This window comes from Solanum verrucosum, unplaced genomic scaffold, assembly GCF_900185275.1.
Source record: "Solanum verrucosum unplaced genomic scaffold, falcon-dt-bn FXZP01000136.1, whole genome shotgun sequence".
Classification (NCBI taxonomy): domain Eukaryota; kingdom Viridiplantae; phylum Streptophyta; class Magnoliopsida; order Solanales; family Solanaceae; genus Solanum; species Solanum verrucosum.
Window position 1 is genome coordinate 1573459 of NW_026020145.1, and position 15116 is coordinate 1588574.

General features: G+C 38.3%; 1 protein-coding gene across 3 annotated transcripts in view; it reads left to right on the forward strand.

Annotated features, from left to right (window-relative positions):
• The window catches only part of LOC125828039 (dnaJ homolog subfamily C GRV2), a 60750-nt gene extending 46205 nt beyond the window's left edge, over nucleotides 1–14545 (forward strand). For all 3 annotated transcript variants that reach the window (XM_049507341.1, XM_049507342.1, XM_049507343.1), the window contains 3 exons: nucleotides 2143–2266; nucleotides 10717–10785; nucleotides 14003–14545. In XM_049507341.1, the coding sequence (XP_049363298.1) occupies nucleotides 2143–2266; nucleotides 10717–10785; nucleotides 14003–14209 (400 nt within the window). In that variant the 3' untranslated portion in view covers nucleotides 14210–14545. The remainder of the gene's footprint in view (nucleotides 1–2142; nucleotides 2267–10716; nucleotides 10786–14002) is intronic.
• The last annotated feature ends 571 nt before the right edge of the window (nucleotides 14546–15116 follow it).

Below are 15116 nucleotides of genomic sequence, written 5' to 3' on the forward strand. Positions count from 1 at the left end.
AAAACTGAATTGAAAAGAACAATGAAAATAAAAAAACTGAATTAAAAAGAACAATGAAAATTAAAAAAACTGAACAGAAAAAGGAAGAAACAGAGGTTCTGTTCTGCCTGAAAAAGAGAAGAAGACAGAGGTTCTGTCGACCGGGAAAAGAGAAACAAAAGGAAGAAGTAGAAGAAAGAAGAAAGAAAGAAAAGAAAGAAGTAGAAGAAAGAAAGAAAAGAAAATTCCTGAAGGAAGAAGGGCTGCAACTGTAATGGAGAAAAAAAACAAGAGCTGTGTGACAGGGTCTGACCAAAAATCCTAAATTAAGTTGTGATTTTTATCCTGTTATTTGAAAAGAAAAGCGTCGCGTCAAGTTGCATCAGCGCCTCAGTGGTGCCTTGTCGCCTTTCTCGCCTCAATCCAGAAAAGCGATAATCTCATGCTTCACCACGCCACACACCTTTCAAAACAGTGTTTTACCCCGTCCTCTGGAGCACTAGTCTCACGGTTATAGACTTGTCACAGTCTATGGACTATGTATGTTGCCCAGGTCTCTGTAATTCTGGCACTACTACTGGCTGATGACATCATCATGGTCAGGCAATGTATGCTCTACTGTTGTAATGATAAGGCATGCTAAAAAACTAATCAATTATCACAGAAGATGCAGCATAACTTTTGAGAACTGAATGAATGACAAGACAAGCTAAACATTATCATGGGAAGATTCAATAAACTTCATAAACTAAACGAACGATAAATCATGTGAAACAGCTAAGCAATAACATAATAACACTGAATCTGCTAGGAGATTCAAATCGTGTGAAAACACACCCTAGGACCCCACTTAGTGGGATTTCACCGGGTATGTTGTTGTTGTAAGCAACACATATAACATGCTTTACAGGAAAAGCAAGCAAACTTAGAGTTGAAGTTTAACTTGCCTCGGAAACGGCAACCCTTACTTCACTTGAATGCTCAAACTGATCTAATTGAGCTCCAATGGCCTCCATCTATTCAAAATCATGCTCAGAGCGATCAAAAACCTCGGAATAGCCATTTTCGGGATCCTGGTCAATGTCAAAGTTTGATAGATCAGGTCTACTTAAGGTCAACCTGCACTGAATCTGCCCAAACAGTTCAACAGGTTGTCCTCACCTTGAGGAGTCCAAATCTATGCTCCAAGTCAAATCTTGAAGAGAAACTACGCATATACAGAGGTTTGATTCATTTTTCAATACCAAGTTAAGAGGGTGTTTGGATTGGCTTAAAAGTGGGTCAAACCTACTTTTAAGTCAGTTTTTGACTTCCAAAAGAGTTTGGCAAAAATAAAAACAACTTAAAATAAGTCAAAAAATGACTTAAAATAAGTTAAAAAACCAAAAGTAAGCTTCCCCTATTTTTTATTTTTTGACGTAAAAGTCATTTTAGTTTTAACTTTTTATTTTTGACTTAAAAGCTACTTTTTTTTAAGTCAATCCAAATGGACTCACCACCTGATCAACGGACTCAGAATTTGATAAGTTTTATGTTCCTGCAAATCCCATGACTAGGATTCCTAATCCATAATCAAAATCTTATTTTGATTGGAAATCGATGGTCAATTGAGAATTATCCCCAAATCTATCCCCAAGGCAAGAAACCTATTTTGGTGTAGAATTCATGATCCAAACATGTTATAAGGATCAAAGAAGGTCTGAAAATGTTACCTCAATGTTCTTCCTTGATCCCCAATGTTTGTCACCTTTACTCCCCAAGTTATGCTCTAAAAATCACCTAGTGTGTTTGCCTCTGCTATGATTTGAACCTAAGACCTCATGGTTTCAACTCACTCCATTGGCTAAGTGGTCACACTGTTGGGTGCAAGATTAGCAAACTCTGAACTGTCCTTGGTGGTATTTTTATGGTTTGCTTGGCACTTAAAAAGTGTTCTCAGTGTATCTTTTAGAAAATGCTCTTAGTATATACTTTTATGGTTTGCTTGGCACTTAAAAAGTATCCTCTGTTTATCTTTTAGAAATTGTGTGGGTGTTATTTTTTTTTTTTATCATAGATTTCCAACAAAATTAACGAATTTATTCAGTCTGAAAAGGATATTCTTTGTACCCTTCCTTCTTCCTCACTATCTTACCTACACTCAAATTGCTTTCTTTTATATAGGGTTGGACTTGTTGAAGTACTCCTGGGCCTTCTTGATTGGAGGGCTGGAGGAAGAAATGGACTTCACTCCCAGATGCAGTGGAATGAGTCTGAAGCATCCATTGGCAGGGTGCTTGCAGTTGAGGTCAGTGTGTCTTATTACTGTTACTTGATTTGCATGATCTGTAGTCTACTTTATCTTGTTTTAAGTATCTGGTAGTACTTCCTGTGTCATCTCATAACAGGCAATGACCGGTGCTTGATGATTCTGTCCGTTTTGGTTCATGCTTTGTAAGCCTGTAAAAGTCAATTAATGATATGATCACTGTGGAATGAACTTCTTAGTTGGTTTTCCTAAATAAAGTTCTTGCATTTGAGAAAGCCTTTCTTAGGACTTAAATCTTTCACTATTGCAGCGTTTTTGAGAGCGTGAAGCGACAAGGCCTCACTTTGCTTAAAGCATGAAAGCAAATCACTTCTTCCTCAAAGTGAAGTGCAATTTTTTAGGGCTCATTGGGAAGAAAGATTACGTGCGGCCTTTTTTTTAAATTTTTTCCCAGAGACGAATACATAACAAATGTTCAATTTAAAAACTAAAAAATAGACTGTACAAAATTTTCCATAGGACAATTAAAATCAAAACTAAACCATAAATAGATCAACATCCTATTCTTCTACAAGATTGTCAAAATATCTAATTCTATCATCATCATCATTATATTTCTCCTCGTTTTTTTCATCAATTAAGGATAAACTCATAACTACTTCTTTCTCCTCCTATGTGAGCTTGAACATGATGTACTCCCTCTTAAACCATAAAAGCTCTCCCCAGTTCCACTTGCCTCCGCAACATCAACCCCCTAGTGAAATTAGAATCCCCATCAAATACTTCTTCATCTGCATGAGTTTCAGTGAGACTCCAATTAGCCATTCATTAGCCTCACCAATATTATCCAAACAAATTGGATCAATGACATTGCGAGTGTTGTTACGGCGCCTCAATATTCTATTGTATTATATAAAAAATGAACACTTGATCATTGAGGCTCTTTAGGGTGAATCTATTCTTCTTCTTGTTATGAATCTGCAATGAAGTTGTGGCAAGTAATTAGTAGGAGTTAGAACAATTGAGATATAATTTAGTTATCATTACTAAATCTTTCTTCTTACATGTTCAAACATACTCCAATTCTCTCACATCCTCATAAGCTACAAGTTAGACATCAAACTTTGATGGCAAACTTTTGTAACTTTGGAGTGGAGCAACCATAATGCTTCCATTATTCAACTGTATTAGTAGAAGTGTAGAACAGTTCCTGGTTTAGAACATTCCTAGCTACATGCAAAGATTGGTGAAGTTGATCCGACCACCTCTTTATATTCAGCTCGTCATTAAACGACTCTTGAATTTCCTTGTTAGCCCTACCCATAGCTTCATAAATGTAGCCAAGTGGTGGTTTTTGCTCCCCATCCACCAAACAAAATGAAGTACTTTAATAGAAGAACCACTTATTTTGAAAGCATGAACAATATTATTTCAAAAGGTTCTTCGTCATGTTTGATAATAAAGATGTTTGAACAATGTAAGAATGCACTCTAACTGCCCGAGTGGAATCTGTATTGAAGGGTATTTCCTTGAAAATGTCACTGACAGCAAATTTATAAAATGAACTCCATAAATATGCAGGTACACTCCCTTCAACATATCACTCGCTTTAGCGTTTTCCCTAGCATTCTCTGTAATAACCTTAAGAATGTTCTTTGCTCTAATTTTCTCTGTAGTATTCTCAAACAAGGAGATCATTTTGATGGAATCTGTAGAAAAGTCACTAACATCAATTTATTCAAGAAACAAATTACTTTTTGGAGAATTTACCAACGCATTGACGATCATTTTTTAATTTCTTGCTGTCCACTTATCCATCATATGGAACATCCATATTTGTTCCATTCTACTTTATGATCTTCCACAATTTCTTTTTTTGTGTCTTCCACTTTTTTTGTGGTGGAGTATAATACCATCATGCATTTGGTGGTGTATTTGGAAAGAAAGAAATAGCAGATGCTATGATAACAAAGCTAATTCAATAGAGAAAGTCAAATGGAACTGCTTGACTACTTTTTATTTTTGCTGTAAAGAGGAAGGGATAGAAGAAGCTGCACAAATTTTGGATTTTATAGGCACTTTGTAATCTATTTAGCCTTTTTGTTTTTTCTCTTGTTGGAAACCAATTTTTGGAGGTCTCCAGCATATCCTTAATGCTGATGAATACAACTTTATCTTTATCAAAAAAAAAAAAGTACCTCTAACTTCATGATAAGCGGTGGGCTTCATTCTTGGACCAAACTGGCCAACAGCCTCAATGAAGGCTCCAAAGGCGTCGGTTTGATTGACACAATTGAAGGGGAGCCCTGCATCATACATTTATCTTATAAAAGTTGTAACTGCACGATCCCTTCAATCTCCTTGGCAACATTTTGAGGATTACCACTTTTCTTTGCCCCATGTCCTGGATTTTGTGGGAAATAACAATCTATAGGACCTTTAGTCTTACTGGTAGATCCACAACTTGAAGACAATTTTTGCCCCCTTCCTCATTTTTTAGGAAGCAACAACTTATTAGCTTCACCATTTTCCATTTTACCATCCTCATCATCAAAACTGTGCACTTGTTGATGTTGCATTTGAGTTTTTCACTCAATATGTCTATCCGTGAACTTTTTCAAGCCTTCCTTCCCATGTGCCTGGCATTTTGGATAAGCTGTGACATTGGGGTTACTACTGATGACATGAATTTATTGATGATTAATTCCCCCTTTTAAAATCTTGGTACAAAAGAGACATCTAACTGAGATCTTCTTGGTCTCGCTCACTTCATGTACATATGTCCAAGCCGGGTCTTTCTTTTGATCTTGTGATGTCATTTACAATTTGTTAAGAGCTGTTAGAATAGAAATAAGTATTTCCTACTTATAATAGAAATAAGAATAGGAATAGGAATAAGAATAAGAATAGGAATCCTAGTTGGAAAAGGATTCCAATGTAGTGTCTATAAATAGGGTCTCAATGTAACTATTTAGATACACAATTCAATAATATTTTTCGTATATATTTCTCACATGGTATCAGAGCATTGGTGAGAACAAACAAGTCACCGTATGTCTATGTCAATTTCCGGTGACTGTTGGGTCTGATTTTGTTATACTTTTTTCTTTCTGTGGGTGTTGTGCGAAAACTAACACCACCACGAGGCTCGGAAAGCCCCCGCGACCAAACCCCAGCCAAAACCACCGGAAAACACCACCCCACGCGCTCTCACGCGCCTATCGGAGGTGGCAGTTTCCGGCGAGATCTGTCTCACGCGCCGGCGCGTGAGGGCTTTTCTGATCATATTTTTTTGAGATTTTTTTGACAGTTGGGGTCGTCCAGCCAATCCGACCAGGCCCATACTGTTTTTGACCAGATCCGATCGCCGGAATTAGAGTTCCAGCTATTTCCAGGCAGTTTCCGGCGACTTTTCTTCGAGATTTGAATTTTCCGAGACAAATTTAGCATAATGTCTTTTGGGTGTGATGTTTTTGGTTCCAAAAATATGGGGATTGGAAGTTCTAGCCCTATAATCACTTCAGAACTTTTATTGGGAAGTTCAAACTATTTATCTTGGGCTTCCTCGGTTGAGTTGTGGTGCAAGGGTCAAGGTGTCCAAGATCACTTAACGAACAAGGCTTATGAGGTAGATGTAAAGGCAAAGACTAGTGAGGAAGATGCAAAAGCCAAAGCACAATGGGAGAAAGTAGATGCTCAATTATGTAGTCTCCTATGGCGTTCTATTGATTTCAAGTTGATGCCCTTGTTTCGCCCATTCCAGACGTGTTATACAGTTTGGGAAAAGGCTCGTGCTTTATACACTAATGACATATCTCGATTCTATGATGTGATATCTCGATTGACCAACTTAAAGAAACAAGAATCCGATATGTCTACTTACTTAGGACAGGTACAGGCAGTCATGGAGGAATTTGACACATTAATGCCAGTTACTACGAATGTGGAAAAACAACAAGAACACAGACAAACATTGTTTCTAGTTCTTACTCTTGCTGGACTTCCTCCTGATCATGATTCTGTACGTGATCAGATTTTAGCTAGCCCTACAGTTCCTACAATCGATGAATTATTCTCTCGTCTCCTTCGTCTTGCGGCACCTCCCAGTCACAAGGTAGTTTCATCACCCACTGTTGACTCATCTATTCTTGCATCTCAAACCTTTGAAAAGCGTACATATCAATCTATGGAGAATCGGCGAGGAGGAGGGCGTTTTGGGAAACCTCGATCCAAGTGTAGTCATTGTCATAAGCCTGGACACACTCGTGATATATGTTATATTTTGCATGGTCCACCACCCAGTTATGATCCTATTGTTCTAAAGGAATATAATGAGTTCCTTCGAAATCGCGCAAGTAAACAGACATCTCCACCAGTAGCATATGGTGCTCAACCTAATCAACCATCCAATAATGCTCATATTGCTCAGAGTTCCTTCAGTATCGTGCAAATAAGCAAACGTCTCCACAAGTAGTTTCGGTTGCACAACCTGATGTCTCTGTTGCGGGTAATTCTTTTGCTTGTGTGTCGCAATCTAGTACTCTTGGAACATGGGTCATGGACTCTGGGGCTTCTGATCATATCTCTGGTAATAAATCACTTTTATCCGATATTGTTTATTCACAATCTCTTCCAGCTATTACTTTAGCCAATGGGATCCAAACCAAACCAAAAGGGGTTGGAAAAGCCAAACCCCTATCTTCTGTCACCCTAGACTCTGTTCTTTATGTCCCTGGTTCTCCTTTTAATCTAGCATCTGTTAGTCGTTTGACGAAAGCCCTACATTGTAGCATAACTTTTTTCGATGATTTTTTTCTCATGCAGGACCGCAGTACGGGACAGATGATTGGAACAGGACATGAATCACAAGGCCTTTACTATCTTACCTCTTCAAATTCCTTAGCAGCATGCTCCGTTACAGATTCCCCAGATTTAATTCACAAACGTTTGGGACATCCGAGTCTATCCAAACTGCAAAAGATGGTGCCTAGTTTGTCTAGTTTATCCACATTAGATTGTGAGTCGTGTCAACTTGGGAAACACACTCGTGCTACGTTTTCTCGTAGTACTGAGGGTCGTTCAGAGTCTATTTTTTCATTAGTTCATTCTGATATTTGGGGTCCTAGTAGAGTCAGTTCCACCTTAGGATTTCGTTATTTTGTTAGTTTCATTGATGATTATTCAAAATGTACTTGGGTTTTCTTAATGAAAGATCGTTCTGAGTTATTTTCTATTTTCAAAAGTTTCTTTGCTGAAATACAAAATCAGTTTGGTGTTTCTATTCGTACTTTTCGTAGTGATAATGCCTTAGAATACTTATCCTCCCAATTTCGGGAGTTTATGACTCACCAAGGCATTATTCACCAGACTACTTGTCCATACACCCCTCAACAAAATGGTGTAGCTGAAAGAAAAAATCGGCATCTTATTGAGACCGCTCGTACTCTTCTCCTTGAATCCAATGTTCCATTGCGTTTTTGGGGAGATGCAGTTCTTACGTCTTGTTATTTGATAAATAGAATGCCCTCTTCTTCTATTCAGAATCAGGTTCCCCATTCCATACTGTTTCCTCAGTCACATCTCTATCCTATCCCTCCTCGTGTCTTTGGGAGCACATGCTTCGTTCATAACTTAGCCCCAGGAAAAGATAAATTAGCTCCTCGTGCCCTCAAATGTGTCTTTCTTGGTTACTCTCGAGTCCAAAAAGGGTATCGTTGTTATTCACATGATCTTCATCGATACCTTATGTCTGCTGATGTTACATTTTTTGAGTCTCAGCCTTACTATACATCTTCTGATCATCCTGATGTCTCTATGGTCTTACCCATACCTCAGGTTTTACCTGTGCCAACCTTTGTGGAATCTACGGTTACTTCTACATCTCCAGTTGTAGTGCCACCACTACTAACTTATCATCGCCGTCCACGTCCAACCCTAGTCCCAGATGATTCATGTCATGCGCCAGACCCTGCTCCTACTGCGGACTTGCCTCCTCCTAGCCAACCGCTTGCACTTCAAAAAGGTATACGATCCACTCGAAATACTAACCCACATTATACCTTCTTAAGTTATCATCGTCTATCATCACCCCATTATGCATTTGTGTCGTCTTTGTCCTCTATTTCCATTCCTAAGACTACAGGTGAAGCACTTTCTCATTCTGGATGGAGGCAGGCTATGGTTGATGAGATGTCTGCTTTACATAAGAGTGGTACTTGGGAGCTTGTCTCCCTTCCTGCAGGTAAATCTACTGTTGGTTGTCGTTGGGTTTATGCAGTCAAAATTGGTCCAGACGGTCAGGTTGATCGACTTAAGGCTCGCCTTGTTGCCAAAGGGTATACTCAGATATTTGGGCTAGATTATAGTGACACTTTCGCTCCTGTGGCTAAAATTGCATCTGTTCGTCTTTTTCTATCTATGGCTGCCGTTCGTCATTGGCCTCTTCATCAGTTGGACATTAAGAATGCTTTTCTGCATGGTGATCTTGAGGAAGAAGTCTATATGGAGCAACCACCTGGTTTTGTTGCTCAGGGGGAGTCTAGTAGCCTTGTATGTCGATTGCGCAGGTCACTCTATGGTCTAAAACAGTCTCCTCGAGCTTGGTTCGGGAAGTTCAGCACAGTAATTCAGGAGTTTGGCATGACTCGTAGTGGAGCTGATCACTCTGTGTTTTATCGGCATTCTGCACCAAGTCGATGTATCTATTTGGTTGTTTACGTTGATGATATTGTTATCACCGGTAATGATCAAGATGGTATCACCGATTTGAAGCAACATCTCTTTAAGCACTTCCAAACTAAAGACCTTGGCAGATTGAAGTATTTTCTAGGTATTGAGGTTGCTCAGTCTAGATCAGGTATTGTTATTTCTCAGCGCAAGTATGCCTTAGACATTCTTGAGGAGACAGGGATGATGGGATGTAGACCTGTTGACACTCCTATGGATCCGAATGTTAAACTTCTTCCAGGACAGGGGGAGCCACTTAGTAATCCTGAAAGGTATAGACGACTTGTTGGAAAGTTGAATTATCTCACAGTGACTAGACCTGACATCTCTTTTCCTGTGAGTGTTGTAAGTCAGTTTATGACTTCCCCTTGTGATAGTCATTGGGAAGCAGTTGTTCGTATTCTGCGATATATAAAGTCAGCTCCCGGTAAAGGACTACTCTTTGAGGATCAAGGCCATGAGCATATCATTGGATATACAGACGCTGATTGGGCAGGATCACCCTCTGACAGACGTTCGACATCCGGATATTGTGTTTTAGTAGGAGGTAATTTGGTGTCGTGGAAGAGCAAGAAACAGAATGTGGTTGCTCGATCTAGTGCAGAATCAGAATATCGAGCAATGGCGACAGCAACTTGTGAGCTAGTTTGGATCAAACAGTTGCTGGGAGAACTAAAATTTGGCAAAGTTGATAAGATGGAACTTGTGTGTGATAATCAAGCGGCTCTTCATATCGCATCAAATCCAGTGTTTCATGAAAGGACTAAGCACATTGAGATTGACTGTCACTTTGTCAGAGAAAAGATACTCTCGGGAGATATTGTTACGAAATTTGTGAAGTCAAATGATCAGCTTGCAGATATCTTCACCAAGTCCCTCACATGTCCTCGTATTAATTACATCTGTAACAAGCTAGGTACATATGATTTGTATGCACCAGCTTGAGGGGGAGTGTTAGAATAGAAATAAGTATTTCCTACTTAGAATAGAAATAAGAATAGGAATAGGAATAGGAATAAGAATAGGAATCCTAGTTGGAAAAGGATTCCAATGTAGTGTCTATAAATAGGGTCTCAATGTAACTATTTAGATACACAATTCAATAATATTTTTCGTATATATTTCTCACAAGAGCAAAAGAACTAAAATTTTCAGCTATTTTAATTGAAAAAAATCCACTGAAAATCGACTTCATGAAAGAATCAAAATGCAGCTATATCAATTCAGTCTGTTAAAATTTAAGAGCAACAAAAGATTAAAACACAGAAGAAGAAGAAGAAGAAGAAGAAGAAGAAAAACAAAAAAAATGGCAAGGAAGAATAAAAAAGAACACCTCAGCAGCTTGAGGATTCTTTTGTTGAGAAAAGCAGCAGCAGCTTGAGGAGTTTTTAGCCGAAAAACAAGTGGCTGAAGAAAAAGTGGTGCAGCAGCATTTACAGATTGGATAGGTTCACCCTCTGTAAATGTTGCTGGTCAAAACTGTAAATGTACTCTTGAAGTGAGTACCTGTCGCCTCGTGTTCTCACTTTATGTGATTAAACGACAACTTCCTATAACACTTCACTATTGCCTATGGACTTGTTGACTGTACATTAGTGGATAAATATATTCTGTGTATAGTGCACTTGCTATTGAAATGTTGAGTATCTGAAGAATTTTATTGCTGTGAAGGCATGTTTAACCATCCCCACTCTTTGCATGTTTTTGCCAGTTGTATATTTTGTGATATCCATTACTAACTAGTGTTAAAAATACTTGTCCAGGTTTTGCATGCTTTTGCCGCAGAAGGGGCCCATTGTACTAAAGTTCGTGAGATACTAAATGCTTCCGATGTAAGTTCCAAACACGTAAACAGTTTGTGCTTGTCATTCCAGTTTGTTATTGTTCACAACTTTTTCAAAATTCTGAGGCTTTCCCCCATGTACTGAACTCAATTCTTTAGTTCTGGATGTTACTCTGCAATTGTTAAGAATGAATAAATTTATCTAGAATTAGAGGAAAGGAGCAGAAATTGACTTGTTGCTATAAGGTTAATTTAGAATCGCTTGGAACATGCTTGTGCATACCTAATAAATCTTTGGCTCACAATCTTAAGGTTCGTTTGGACCTTAAGTGCAAAATAAAGAGCAAAAAACTCTTTAAGGTTCGTTGGGACTTTAAGTGCAAAATAAAGTGTGGACTTAAATGAAAAAGGTTATAGGGAGGAAAATACAAATATATATGTTTAGTCCAAGACTAACAATTTATAAGCATGAATGACAAATATAAACAATGAAATTGAAAAATAATTACAATAAAGTGAAATATCAATTGTTTAGTGTCGTCTCTTTAAAAGAGGTTCATTGGCAAGGAAGAGTATGTCTTAGAACCTTGATGACGACACCGAAGTGCACATTAAGCTAGGTGAAGAGCTCAACACTTTTTGAGCCTCTTTTCAGGGCTTACGTGTGCCTTTGACAACACTGGTTTTTGAGTCATTTATGCATTTCATCAAGCAGTGTGCATCATTCCCCATCGTTCATCAATGGTGTTTTTTTTTTTTTTTTTTTTTTTTTGAGAAAGATCAATGGTGTTTCTTTCATCCAACAACTTTTCTATATTCCGACAATGGCACTACAATCATGCTTAGGTTCTACTTCTTTCAACACATACATGTCCAACAATTAACTCCCAATCAACCTATCCACTATTAAATCACTCCCCCAATCTCTACAACATTCATCAATTTCAATCCAAGAACTTTTTTCAATCCAAGAACTTTTGGCTTCCAATCACCATCACATAAATCTCTACATTTAAATAGTAATCACACTATCATGCATCTGAGATAAGGGGTGTAGGCTTACCTCTAGGAAGAAATCCTAGCCAAATCCTTCACTTGAGTTCTTGAGAAGATTTTAAAAAAAAAATTCGGTTCCAGGAGTAGGAGGTGTTAATAAACGTGGAAGGAGTTGGAGGTATAGAGAGGGGAGAGAACCTTCAAAGACATGACCAAAACATATGCCCTTTGTCTCTCTTCGCAACCGTAAAAATATTAGGGGTCAACCATGGATCCAACCTATGGCCATGGTTAGGGCTTGTCCTTGAGCCTTGAATCCAACATACTGGACTTGGTCACAGCAGGGGACTCTCTGGGAACAATCAGGGCATTTTGGCACGATTGGAACCGTTGGCCACGGTAGTTGGCTGTTTTGCTACGTCCCCCTGGAATGATTATAACTCCTTGTAGGAAGGTCCAAATGGTAAACAGTTTGGAGCGTTGTAAACTAGACTGGAGGATCTTTCATTTGATAGGTAATTCACCACATAAAACTTTATATTCTGGAGTTGTAAGCTTGTTTGAAGTTGGACCTTGTTTGAGGTTATTTGAGATATTAGTCCCACAGACAACTCATTCCATTGGAATATTGGGGAAATTATCAAAAGCATAGACACATATGCATTCTACCAGAGAAAATACCTAACCAACCCGAATCCAGTTTTCATTCATATCCATTGATCATTTTCTCTAGCAAAACTTATCACTACTCCTACTAGAGCCATTGTTTCCATATTACCCTCTTCCCCTTCTGGATTGCAAAAGACAGTTGCATCTTCATCCACACCAGCCCATCTGGGTTCGTGGCTGCATAGAAAATGTCGAATTTGAATTACTATTTTGTTATAATTTATGGTATGTCTAACTAATACATGTGTGGTGGTAATTCGCATAATAATGAATATTGCAGTACTGTAATTAAAATTCAAAGATTCAAAATTGTGTCCTGAAGGTAGAGGTGCGCAAACACCACGGTTATCAATAATAACAATAATGATAATAAAAATTGTGACCCTTCGGGGTGGCCCAGTGGTTTGGGCTTGGAACTTCCATGTTGGAGGTCTCAAGTTTGAAACCCCTTGCCGGCGAAAGCAAGGGGTTTGCCTTCTGGGTCGAGCTCGTCGCACCAGGTTTGCCTAGTGCGGGTTACCTCTCCTATGTGGCTTGCAAGCTATTGCATAGGAGTGGGGTCTTACGCCGTGCACACCCAAAGGGTAGCGGCTGCAGGTTTCCCTTGTCATCAAAAAATAATAATTGTGTCCTGAAGCTAGAATTTCACAACTCAAAATTCAGGACATAATTTCCCAAAGTTTGAAAGTCACAACTCAAAATTTAGGACTTGATGTTATGAAGTCCAAATTTCACGGTTCAAACTTACGGATACTGTGAAGAAATTTATGAACTGATATCAGTTGAGACCTTTGTGATCTTGGCAATCTACTCTTTTTCCTTTTGTAAAAGTATCCAACAGTTCGAACTGAGTGTCCTAAGGTTGACATGTAACAGTCCAAACTTCAGGACATAGTGTCATGTTCACTTGTGAAAATGCAAACTATTTCCAGAAGTTAACTATGCAAATTTCAGGACATTGTATCCTGAAATTCATTTGTGATAATGCAAACCATTTCCTGAAGTTTGCGTCTGGTGGTGTAAATTTCAGAACTTTGATTTTTTTCAACTTTTACTCAGGTATTATCCAAACATCTTAGTCATTTGCTCATGAGTACAACCACGTCCAAGAGTCTCGTGTTTCATTTCTTTTTACTGATAATCTAATATAAAGATTGTGCAAAAAGGTTCTTGTATGTATATAATTGTTTGATATAAAGAAAAAAAATGCTGAAAGCAAAGAAGAAAAACACTGAGTGAAGTCGTTTCTTTTGAGAATTTGAATCAGTAGAAGAAATAAGTCATTTATCCTAGTTTTAGACATTTATTAGAAGCAGGTGGCTGAAGAAGAGAGGAAGAAGAAAAGCAGTACTATTGTTTGGTGGGATAACTTTGTCAACATATAATTTACTAACAAAACACTTGGCCATTTTGAAAGTACTTAAAAAACGGCTGAAATTTAAGGAGTGGTGTTAAAAATGGCTGTTTGTGCACTGTGCCTGAGTTACATGTATTCGGGACCAATTCTTACTATCATAAAAAGTGTTAAGAGATTGTTGTAAGTGAGAGGTCGTAAGTTGGATCTAATGAAGCCAAGTTTGTGATCAAACTTAAACTTGCAGGTTTGGAGTGCTTATAAAGATCAGAGACATGATTTATTTCTCCCTTCAAATGCCCAATCTGCAGCTGCTGGAGTTGCTGGTTTGATTGAAAATTCTTCATCCAGGTTGACATATGCACTGACAGCTCCTCCAGCACAAACTGGTCTAGCTAAACCTCCTGTCGTGACAACATCTGAATCGAATGGCAAGCAGGATCAAGTTTCATAAGATGAAAAGTTAGACATGATACATACGTCTGCTGAAATGTTTCAGCCAAAAAGTTATGCTGCTCCTCTTGTTGGCACTTGGAAGGCATGCATTGTCCTTCCATGGGCAGAATTTTTTATTTTCTAAAAAGAGCTTCATCATGTGACCCCCCTCCCCGGCCTTTGTTCTTCATCTTGTGTACAGTTTTTTCACCCTTTCTAGGCTTGCTCTTATTTTGATGTCGTGGAATTACGGAAGAGGTCAAATTAAAAGCAGGAGTACATGATTATCCAATGTATAAGACTAGCAAAACATCCTGTAAATTTCTTATAGTACTGGTAGAGTTCATTTTGGTGAGTTTTTGTGCTTCTGAATTGTTGTACAACTGAGCTGATTCACAGAGCTTTTCAAATTAAACATGAAATTTATGCCTTCCGCTGAGTTGCCATCGTTGTAAATAACTCCCCCAACATCATATTGGAGTTTTTTAATTTTTAGTGAGATAATTGTTGTTCTACGTTATTTTCTATTGATTACCTTTGTAAAATAACATCTAATGGAGTTGGATGAATCCAAAACCCTTGATTAACAACTCTACCGTGGATTGCAGGATAAATTCATGGGAATCCAAAAACCTAGACACATTATACAATGTTTGAATTTTAGTCTTTTCTTACATTCTCCAAGAATGGGAGTATGTTAAAGTGTGTGTTTGCTTGTACTCTATTCCCTTTTTTCATAGTATATCAGGTCGAGACAACCTCGATTTTTATTTTTCAAAGTATAAAATCCCGACAGATGTACCCTATGTTACCTTTGTTACACTGGCGATGCTTTATGGCTGAACTCACCATACTAAAGAGAGAATATTATTTGCTAGTGGTGACATTAGCAATGGCTAGCTAGCATGGAGATGATGAGAAAACCG